Genomic DNA, 12046 nt, shown 5'->3' on the forward strand with positions numbered 1-12046 from the left:
CGTCACAATCCAGGCACTACCAAATGATGCCATCCTCGTTTTAAGTACTTCTCTATAACTGACTGTTGCTACACTCACTTTTGCAAAAATAAAAAAACCATTATGGTCAACTGCACATTTGTCATTAACATTGCCTAAGTGTCAGCCTATGGTTCCAGAGGCTGCTAGGAAGTACAATCTGAAAATAAGTCTCAGGGCTTTGGTAGTTCTTTAAAGCACGAAGAGGAAAGAGGTTTATGCCTTCCTGCCATAGCAATCAGGCCGCCTTCTTTTTGATGGCGATTTCAGTGGTGGCCTCAAAAAACACAATCAATTGCTGCTTAGAAAAAAAAAGTGGAATTGTTATTTATGGCACAGACCCATCACCCAAATGGATAACAATAAATAGTTGTCATCAACTGGCCACCACATTTGGTTATCTGGGAGCATGAAGAAGGAAACATTCATATTTAACTTATTGTCACAGTGAAATGGGGTACAGCAAAACCCCAATATTCCACAGGGGCCATGACAAAGTTCTCAGAATCTTTAGATCAAAATTTTCTTAAGCATTATAGTATGTCCCAGACTTCGAGAAAATTCTACATTGCTTCTTGAAAGAAACCATAGTAGGTCCTCTTCTCTCCACTTCCACATGGATGAGAATGGCCAAAGACAAAAATCTACATCAAGAGGTTACTTCTAGAAAAACAACCTTTCCTGGAACATATCTGAGACCTCCTTTACTTTCTCACTATCATCCTTATACCATTTTAAAAAAAATCTACTCTCCTTATGATTTTTCATTTTAATCATAATGAAATATGTTACTCTGTGCATTCATAATGAGATGAGCTCTGGATTATTTCATCCTCCTGATTATGTGTAGAATAGAGTGATTAATCATGAAATGTTTTTTCCCATTATTCCAAAATGAGGGAGTTGAATAGAGTAATAGACTAAATTCAACCTAAACTGAATAAATTTGTGTTCTCCTGAGGGGATTCTTTTCAGCGTCCATTGACCCGAACAGCCAGGGATGAAATCTCAAGCACCGTGGCTCTACACCTAGTGCCACTGATAATAAAGAGCAAAAACTGAGAACAACAACGGCTACCTTTTCCCAATACTTAACTGCAACTCATTAGCCAGTTTTCAAGTATGCAAAAGTAATATAATTCCCAAATGTATGACTTCTGACATTTCAGTATATTTCTGACCCTTCCTTTCCTTTCTCTAATTTCTTCCTTTCCTTGTCATTTCCAGAATCTTCAGGGAAGAAAAATTCCCTGATTATTTTCCTTCTGTATTAGTTCTAGTTCCAACATGAAAAAATATTTTATTTCTAAGAGAAACGTTTGTTGACTGCCTGCTCTGTGTGAGGAGGAAGGTCATGAACAAGACAGAAATGTTCCCTGTCTTCATGGGGCTCACATTCCAGGGGACAATTTTTCCACGTATGTCTTTCACTCCTTCCTTGTACTGCGTTACAAACGCACCTGGCAGGCCACCAGCTCCATCTGCCCTAAGGGTCACACCAAGTCATGGTGGCCGTCATGTTCAAGTACCTGATGTTAATTTAGTGAGAAATTCCAGAGGACATGGCGTGCAGAACTGCAGGGGTCTCCTTAATTACGGCATGGATGGAGGACAGCTAGCACTGCCACACCGACCCGACAGCCTCATACTCACTTGCAGATTCCAGGCGTTTGACATCTCTCGACGTTTCTAAGAAGTACCGCCGAAGAACAAAGAAAATGACGCCAAGGGGAACCAAGGGTATGGCGATCCAAGGAATCACTGCCACCGCCACGGCAATCACACCGAACACTTGCAGAACTGTCTGAAATAGCAAAAATAGATACAGGGCCTCCTCATCAAGAATCCTGTTCAAAAGAGACTTTAATGCGTTGTTTTCTTGAAAGACATGACAGAAGTGTAGATGGTTCTGATATTTACTACACGCCGGCTCTGTGCCAAATACTATGACAAGAACTGTTGAGGCAGTAGTTCTTCTGATACACTCACTAGCCCCCTGAGGCAGGCACTGTCATTCTCCCTATTGAACAGATGAGAAAGCTGAGATTCCGAGTGGGAGGTGAATCTCAAACTAACATAAGTCAGCAGATGTTACCAGGAAAATCAGCACGCAGCAACACAGTGAGGAATCCAGGAGCCTTCACTACTGCATGGGATAAACAAGTGGCTAACAGCAAACTCAGTGCTCAGAAAAGAAGGAAATAATTTAAATCTTTACCTTTGGAAATGGAGAGTCCTCTTTCTTGGTTTTCTATCCATAGTTAACATTTACTGACTGCTGATTGTCTATCTGGCTGTATATTAAATATGCCATATGTATCCACTCATTTAAACCTACAATACCCCTATGAAGTACTAGTATTACCTCAGTTTACAGATGGAAACACTGAGACAGGGAAAAGCAAAGTAACTTGATCAAGATTACACAGCACCAGTCATGGAGCCGGGGAGCCCACATAATTAACCACTGTATTTAAGTTTGACCCCAGTAGACTTTTTATGAAATTAAAAAAAAAATCTATATTGGCTAGGAAAAAAAGTCTGACTTACTTGGGTCTCATAATTTGTCTTTAATTTTTCCTATAAATTACTTAAAATATTTCAGAGTTCATCAACATGTCCGATAAAAAATAGACAAGAGAAATGTGATAAAACAAATTTTTTATATTTCTTGAAATCTGAGGAAGAGTTTTGAAAACAAGGGAACAGCTTACAATGTCTAAAAGGTGTTTTGCTTTTTTTTTTTTTTAATTACCTGTATATACATTAAATCTAACACTCTGAAGGGAGAAAAAAACCAAAAGATTCTGATATGTGATAAACATTCCTTCCTTGAAAACAATCTCATCTCTTGCTTCCAGATTCCCAGGAGTTCCAGGGAGCTTAACCCAAGCTACATACACAATAACTCACCCATCTCATTGGATTCCAAGGCCATGTGACCACCCACCCCGCTTGGCCAGTGCTTCTGTACCTGTGCCATGTCATGCGTGGCATACTGAGACTATGATGTGTGTAGGGCAAAAAACACTTTAGCCTGGAGCAACTGACCCAAGCCCTGATGCTCCTGAGATTTGGGGGGAATTTTGATATGCTGGCATGCCAACTGGGAATTCTGCCCAAATTCTACAGATCCACATGAACAATACAATTCTTAGATGAAGTCTTTCACTTGAGTTTTCACAATTTGTAGTAATTCTATAGTTTTCAGAGAATGACAACCCAGACCGAGAGGGGAAATTCCATTAGACTTGTATCAAATCTTCTGATAGGATTCTGGGCCAGGTCTCTTAAATATTAAACAAGAAGGGCAAGACTTTATACCTCTTCGAATCAGTACAAACTAGAATATATCAACAACCTAAAAAGATGGTGATAGGAATTAAATGAGATAATGTATACAAAGTGCTTAGCAGTTCATGCTTAACAAATAGAAGCTCTAATCACCATTATTATTATTATCCTTTGATGTGCTCTGGATGCCAGGAGGAGGGATGGTGCAACAGATTTATGGGCCCAAAGAGTCTTAAAACTATCATGGGGTAGGACCCTGAGAGGTAGCTCCTTCTGACCACCGGAACAGCCTGGTGCTATCCAAGGACATGCCAGAGCAGGTGCCATTGTTTCCTAAACACAGCGACGATGTTACAAGTACCAAAATGACTGTGGCTTTTCTCTGGCTATTGTGCCTAAGGTCTCTCTTGTTTGAATATGCACTTTTGACATAAGATAACCAATAAACCTCATGCCTACTACAATTTCTGTCCTCTCTATATTTTTTTTCCCAACTCTAGGCATCCCAAAGACTGCTAACTCAAGGGAAAAGGAAGTAACTCAACATTTTTAAAAATGTTTCTTTTCTTATTCCATATCTTTTCTCTCTTTCAAGTCTTGCTCCTTCTCAGTGAAGAGATACTGATTGCTCAGCATTTCTGGGATACTAGGGAAAAGGTGGTGGACCTCTGAATCAACAAAATCAAATCAAATGCCTTCTTACTGGAGTCAATGTTTCAAAAGTTAAGATCAATCTGATATTTTCTATGCCTTGCACCATGAACTAGGTGTTACTATCAAAGGCAATACAAAAGCTAGATTTTGTATACTAGTGAATCCCAGGAAATTAGACTGTGTCCACTGCAAGCTGGCCTTCTTGGTGCAAGCCAGCATCCTGATTTGGATGTCAGGAAGACTAAGATAGAGGGCCTTAGTCACTACCACTACGGAAGGGATATCAAATGATCACCTCATCCCCAGAAAGGATGCTGTCCCTGTGAGCAGCTGTTTCTGACACTTACATTTAAATGAATTGTTAATGAGGTATGCAAAAGCAATAAAGAAAAGGGAAAAATCATGCTTAGAGAAAATGTTAATTGATTTGCTTAAAAAACTGCCCACTAAAAAAAAAATGAAAAAAAAAAAAAGAAACTGCTTTATTGCTAGTGCATCTGGCAAATGTCCCCATTATACTGAAGAAACTTCAGTTTTCTATATCTAGTTGACAAACAAAAAAAGGTACAATTGCCCTGCCCTTTCAAATACCAAAAATAGATAACATTTCATAAAGCTGTCTTATGTTCAACCTCTTAAGAATTTCACATGCATCATCTAACTTCATTCTCACATCAAATCTAAGTAGGAGGGATTCTCATCTACATTTGCAAAGGAGGAAACTGAGGCTCAGAGAGGTTAAGTAACTGCCCAGGACCAGATAATTCAGTCATTTTGACCCCAACCTTGTTCTTTTAACCCCCTTATGATACTGTATACCATATACATATGATTTATATTTTTAAAAATTAATAACTAAATACCCCCTTTTTAATATATTTCTCCCTTTCTCCGCATATTATAGTTTTGTTGGATTTCCTATGGTTGTATCTGACCTCTCCCATGAGGTGACCTGTCCTAGACTCCCAGCTACTTAAGGAATAATAGTCTGTTCAGCTCACAAAGGAGAGCTGACCGTGAAAAAGGTATTAAAATGCTTGCTAATAGAACATACTGACATATGTTGATTTAAGAATTAAATTGTTTGAGTAAAAGAAAAAGTTGCATAAGAAAGATGAGTTTCTTCTAAGCAAAATGACTTAGAAGGAAAAAAAGCGCCAAATTTAATTTTAATAAATATATAAAAACTTCTGAACGCAAGATGAGAGTTAAGTATTTTACATGTTCAATACCTGTATTTAAATGGTGGTAAAAAACATAAAATTTCCCCTGGAAGTCCCTTCCACCAGAGTTAATATTGTATCTTAATATTATAGATTTTAACATATTCTTTTCATAAGCACAATTATAAACACGAGGACCTATTTGCCTGTTTGGCACTTAACTACCAAACTGCTTATAATCCTATAGGAATTCCTAGGTATCTACCCCCAATTTACTTTAAACTTAATTCCATGGGATTCTGTTCCTGCTAGTCTTTGTGAAGTTTGTGCCAAAGAACATGTTTTCTATAAACAGCAGTAAAAATGTATTCTTCTTATTTCATGCAAATAAATATGCCATCCATACTTTTGGCTCACCCCCATTCCTTATGTGAACTCTCTCTCTCTCGTACTTGTTTTAGGCACAAAGTGAAATATGTATTTAATCATAAGGCCACTGAATCAGTTGACAGTACTTTTATTATTTGTTCATGGCATTAAAAAGTAAAATCAGGATCATTAAGATTGCTAACATCTCAGAGGAACTGGAAAGCTTTTAATTCTGCTGTCAGTCAGACTCTTAAGAATTCTGTTCCTAGGCGTGATAAGTACAAATCATCCAGATTGGCTTAAACTATTATTGACTTTGCAGAAAATATGACTTAAGTGCAAAAAACAATGCAGGACTCACTACTTGGCAAGAAAACATGGCAAGACTTTCTTCTGATTGAGAGAGAGAAAAAAAACTTGATACCTAGTTTTTGATAGGTAAGCTGTTTACTGATGTGGGTGTAGAAGAGATTTTTCTATCTATTTATTTTGGAAACACATAAGATAAAAAATTACCTCTCAATGAAATGACTATCACAACAGATTGTGCTGTTGGCTAATCCAGGATTCTTATGGAGGCTCTGAAATGTTGAACAGACCATACAAACCTCTAAAAGTATTAAGAAATAAAAATGTAATTCCTATCAAATCATACTCAGGACCCTTCAATTACAGGATAAACACAAGCAAAGGGAAAAATATGGAAGGCTCTAAAATGCAAGCTCCTAACCCTTACTACTGACTTAGCATCAGCATTAATTTGGCAGGTGTGAGCTACATGCTAATATGACACCTTGCCTGCTTCAGGGAGTTCAGAGGTCATCTCTGGTTCCCAAGTCTATTACCTTTATAAGACCCCACCTTGGGAGGTCTCTCTTTTATCATCTTTTCTTCTGACCTCACCTAACTTCGTTAACTCTGTTAAATTAGAACTTTATGGAATGTTGGTATGTCTTATTTGTACAAGTTCTATACAAACGTTCTGTAAGATTATGCTTTTCAAAACTTGTCCTTTCCTAGGGATACACTAATCACTCTTTTCATCCCTCATTTGGCTAATCTGATCTTTTCACATCCATCCACACCAGCTCTGAGACCTGTGTCATCTTCAATTAGCTCTTAATCCTGAGTCACAGCTAACTCCACTGAATAGTGAAGGTGTTTGGGTTATAATCTGTTTACTAACACAATAGAAGGCATTAGGAAAATGCAGGGCACATTTTCCTCCTTTGTATTCAGCATATTTCATTGATCAAGTGCTTCCTTTCAACCTTTTTTGTTTTTGTTTTTCAGTGCTACTTTTAAAAGACACACCTTAAAAATAAAGGCACATCAAGGTGGAAATGAAAGGTTGGAAAACAGTACCCTGGAAACACTAACCAAAAGAAAGGTTATCTATCTCCACCACTATAAACACAGAAGCTTTACCTTAGGAAGGCAGGATTCCTAGAGATAAAGGATGTAAATATATATGAACCTAAAAACATAGCTCTAAAATGGATAAAGCAAAATCTGACAAAATTCAGGAGAAACAGACAAATCCACAATTGCAGTGGGAAATTTTTACCCACTTATCTCAATAACTGATAGAGCAGGCGGGTAAAAATCAATAGAGATATAGAAGATTTGAAAGCATAATTAACAAACCTGTCCTCCTAATGGCTACAATACTATAGCCAGTAACTGCATAATATATCCTTTTCAAGTACCTATATACTATGCCATAAAGCAAGTATCAACAAACTTCAAGGTACAGAAATTACACAGAATGTATTTTGACGTAAGTGGATTTAACAAGATGTAACAAGGTAAGTACAAAATCACTAAAATGTTTGGAAATTCATCAATACACTTTTATATAAAACCGGGTTTAAAGAAATTATAAAAAATTAGACAATATTTTTATAAAAGAAAATGAAAATCTAATAATATTAAAATTTGAGGGCTGCAACTAAAGCTGCGTTGAAAGGTAAATTTATAGCTTTAACATATTTTTAAAAAAGGAAAAACTTAAAGTGAAGGCTCTAAAAATCTACTTTAAGATAGAAGAATAGCATATTAAACTGAATTATGAGAAGAATGGAAATTGGAAAAAAGTAGACATTAATAAAATAGAATACTTCCAAGGAGAAAAATTAACAAACCCAAAACTTGGTTCTTTGAAAACACTGAGGAAGTGAATAAACTTCTGATCAAGGAAATGAATAAACTTCTGATCAAGGAAAAAAAATAAAAAGAAGAAAATCAGGGATTACAAGGGGATAACAAGAGAGGTTCCACAGACATTAAAAAGAGGATATAATAAACAGAGATAGACAATTCTTACTGGAAAAAGGTCAATTTATTGAGAAGACATACGTCTTAAATATGCATGCAATAAAAGAGATTTTAAAACTGTAATGCAAATAATGGCAGAATTAAAAAGAGAGAAAAATATAAACTGATAGCCATAACTGGAGATTTTAACACCCCTCTCTCAGTATCTGATAGAACAGTAGACAGAAACTTAGTAAAGATGCTCAAGATTTGGACACTATAAAACTACTTTGACCTGTAATTTTTAGAACAACATACCCAAAAGCAACAGAACACACATTCTTTTTTTTTTTTTTCAAGTGCACAGGAGATATTCACCAAGGTAGACTGAATGCTGGGCCATAAAAAAAATTCTCAGTAAATTTCAAAGACTTGAAATCTTACAAAATATTTCCTCTGAGTACAACCAGGTTAATTAGGAATCAATAAGTTATTTAGAAAATCCCCAAATCTTTGGAAATGAAGTCATACACTCCTTAGTAACTCATTACTAAAAAAATTACATCAAAAAGTCAACTAAAAAAAATTGTAAACTGAAGATAATGAAAACACAACATGACAAAAAATGTTTAAAGAGGAATTTATAGCTTTAAATTCCTATATAAAAAAAAACTAAAATGAAGAATGGTCTAAGAGTCATTTTTAAGCTAAAGAAAGACAAATTAAAACTAGAAACCAATATTAAAAATAATAAATATGACTAGAAATCAATAAAATAGAAAATCCACAATCTACAGAGAAAATTAACAAAGTCAAACATGAGTTCATTGTAAAAATTATCAAAATTGGTAAACTCCCACCTAAACTGATTAAGAGGAGGAGTGAGAAAGAAAGAAAGAATCATAAGTTATCAGTGTCAGGAACAAAAGAAGAAATTTCACTACAGATCATATAGACATTAAATGGACAAATATGGGGTTATTAGGAACAATTTTATGCCAAAAGATTCTTCAGTGAAGATGAAATAAAAACTTTATTGAAAACCACGATTTATAAAAACAGACATAAGAAGAAACAGAAAATCCAAATTGTCCTATATCTAGAAAAGCAAATAATGTATTATCAGAAACATTCCCACTAAGAAAATTCCAGGCCTACACAGTTTTTCACTGGTGAATTCTGTGAAACATTTAAGAAAAAACTAATACCAATCATATAAACTCTTTTAATTTTCTTTCAGAAAACAGAGGAGAAGTGTATCAATTAGGGCCATGAGAGAAACAGAACCAGTACAAAACAAATATTCAGAGATTTAACGGCAGAAATTAGCTTATGTGATTTTGGAGGTGGTCTAGGCAAGTTCAAAATCCATACAGCTTACTGTGGGATAGGGCGGGCAGGAACTTGGCCAGGAGCTGAACCTATTTTTCAGACAGAATTTCTTTTTCTGCAGGGAAGGCTCAGCTCTTAAGGCCTTTTGACTGACTGAATTGGGCTCACCCAGATTATCTAAAATAATCTTCCTTACTTAAAAGTCAACTGATTATGGACTTTAATCACATCTGTAAAATACCTTCACAGCAACACCTAGGTTATTGTTTGATTGCTAACAGGGAATGTAGCCTAGACAAGACATAAAACTGACCATCACAAGGAAGAAATACTTCTCAACTCTTTTTTGATAAGGTCAGTGTAACTCTGACACTAAAAGTTGACAAAATATTACAAGAAAAGCAAATTACAGACCAATATCCTTCATAAATAGATACAAAATTCTTGACAAAATACCAACAAACAGAATACAACAATACATTTTTTAAAATGCTACATCATGAACAGGTGAAGTTTATCAAGGTTAATTTTACCCACAAATATCAACCAATATAATTCACCACATTAAAAGACTAAAAAGGAATAATCATATGATTATTTGAAGAGACACAGAAAAAAAAATCTGTAAAAAAATCAACACCTATTCTTCATTAAAAAAATATATATATATACATATATTTAATTCTCAGCAAATTAGAAATTAAAAGAAATTTTTTCAATCTGATAACAGATATCTACTGGGAAAAACAAAAAAACAAACAAAAAAAAACTATAGTTAATATCCTTCTTAACAGGAAAATATTAAAAGTTTTTCCCTAAGAATAAAAGAAGATCTTACCACTTCTATACAACATTGTTGAATGGCTCTAGCCATGGCAACAAGTCAAGAAAAGTTATAACTTTTGGAAAGAAAGAAGTAAAACTGTCATTATTTGCAGCTGACATGACTGTGTATGTAGAAAATTCTACAGAATTCAAACAAACAAATAACTCCAAGAAATGCAAAGTGAATTCATTAAGTTCAATGACCCAGTGTCAATATTCATAAATCAATTGTATTTTTATATACTAGTAACAAACAACTGGAAAATGTTAAAAACAATCCCATAAAGAGAATCAGAAAGCTCTTGCTCAGCCCATTCTCCATGTGACACCCTGTGTTGTTGTGGAGAGTCACCACCAAGAACAAGGCCCTCACCAGATGCACCCTCCTGGACTATGGACTTCTCACCCTCCAAAATGGGCAGAGGCTAGAAGAACTTGGAGGAGCAGGGTAGAAAAGCTTAGATTCTGGTGAAAGCTTAGAAGACAAGAAAACAAGGGAAAGTGTGGAACTTCTCAGAGACTAGTTAAATGGTAGTGACCAGAATGCTGATAGAAGAATGAACAGTAAAGGCCCTTCTGAGGAGGTATCAGATAGAAATGAGGAAAAGCTTATTGAAAATTGGAGCAAGGGCCGGCCCGGTGGCGCACTGGAGAAGTGCGCCGCTTGGAGTGCGGCGGTGCTCCCGCCGAGGGTTCGGATCCCACATACAGACCGGTTCCCGCTCACTGGCTGAGCGCGGTGCGGGTGCAACACCAAGGGTTGCAATCCCGTTGCTGGTCCCTGGTACGGGCGCGACACCGAGGGTTGCAATCCCGTTACTGGTCAGTAAAAAAAAAGACAAAAAGGGAAAAAAAAAAAAAAAAAGAAAAGAAAAGAAAATTGGAGCAAGAGTCACCCTAGTTACAGAGTTGCAAAGAATCTGGCTGCATTCTGTTCATGCCCAAAAGTTTTAAGGAATATGTTACTTAAAAGTTATGAATGAGGGTATTTGGCAGAAGAAATTTCTAAGCAAAGCATTCAGGATGCTGAATGAATACTTGTATGAATTTTCTTTAAAAAAGAAAGAAAGCATCAAATACTCAGCAATAAATTTACTCAGAGTAGTGTAAGATATCTATGTTAAAACTATAAAACATTTCTGAGAGATATTAAAGAAGACTTAAGTCAGTCTTCTTTAAGGGATATATTATGTTGATAATTTAAAGATTAAATATTGTTAAGATTCAGACTCCCCAAATTGATCTATAGCTAAAAGGCAATATTAATAAAAATCCCTGCAGGTTTTTTTTAAAAAAGAAATTGACAAGTTGATTCTAAAATTTAAAGGATCTAGAACACACAAAATAATATTGACAAAGAAGTATAAAGTTAGAGGACATAAACCACTGGATTTCAAGTCTTACTAAAACATATAGTAACCAAGACACTGTGGTATTGGTACAGGGATAGACAAACAAATCAGTGAAACAAAATAAAGTGTACAAAGTTAGTGCTCCCATACAGTCAACTGATTTTCAACCAATGTTCCTAGTCAACTCAATGCATAAGTCTTTTTAACAAACATGGTTAGAATAACTGGGGAAAAAAATAAACCTCAACAACTAATTCCTCATTCCATACGTCAACATTAATGCAAAATGCATCAATTTTTTTTTTTTTTTTTTTTTCTTTTGTCTTTTTCCGTGTCCGGCAACGGATCGCAACCCTCAGTGTTGCCCCCGTACCGGACCGGGGACCGGCAACGGGATTGCAACCCTCAGCGTTGCCCCCGCGCCTCACTCAGCCAGTGAGCGGGAACCGGTCTGTATGTGGGATCCGAACCCTCAGGCGGGAGCGCCGCCGCGCTTCCCAAGTGGCGCACTTATCCAGTGCGCCACCGGGCTGGCCCCAAAATGCATCAATTTTTAAAAGGGTAGAATAAGATAGTCTCTTCACACCCCTTAGGATATAGAAAGATTTCTTCAGATATAAAAAAAAACATGAACAAGGGGGAAAAAAGGGTAAACACTAAACCTCATCAAAATTAAAAACTACTCGCCAAAATATAACATTAAAAATATAAAAAGGCAAGCCACAGACTGGAAAAAATATTCACCAATTACTAGTATTAAACACATACATATATATATATATA

The 12046-nt window shown here is 36.0% G+C and overlaps 1 protein-coding gene across 1 annotated transcript in view; it reads right to left on the reverse strand.

Moving 5' to 3' along the window:
* ABCC4 (ATP-binding cassette, sub-family C (CFTR/MRP), member 4) overlaps positions 1-12046 on the reverse strand; it is a gene marked incomplete at its 3' end in the record, with an annotated part of 176263 nt that overhangs the window by 26939 nt on the left and 137278 nt on the right. Inside the window, exon 20 of the mRNA XM_008574597.1 lies at positions 1672-1822. Coding sequence (XP_008572819.1) covers positions 1672-1822 — 151 coding nt within the window. The remainder of the gene's footprint in view (positions 1-1671; positions 1823-12046) is intronic.

Source organism: Galeopterus variegatus, unplaced genomic scaffold, assembly GCF_000696425.1.
Source record: "Galeopterus variegatus unplaced genomic scaffold, G_variegatus-3.0.2 Scaffold1070, whole genome shotgun sequence".
In the NCBI taxonomy this organism is placed as follows: Eukaryota; Metazoa; Chordata; class Mammalia; order Dermoptera; family Cynocephalidae; genus Galeopterus; species Galeopterus variegatus.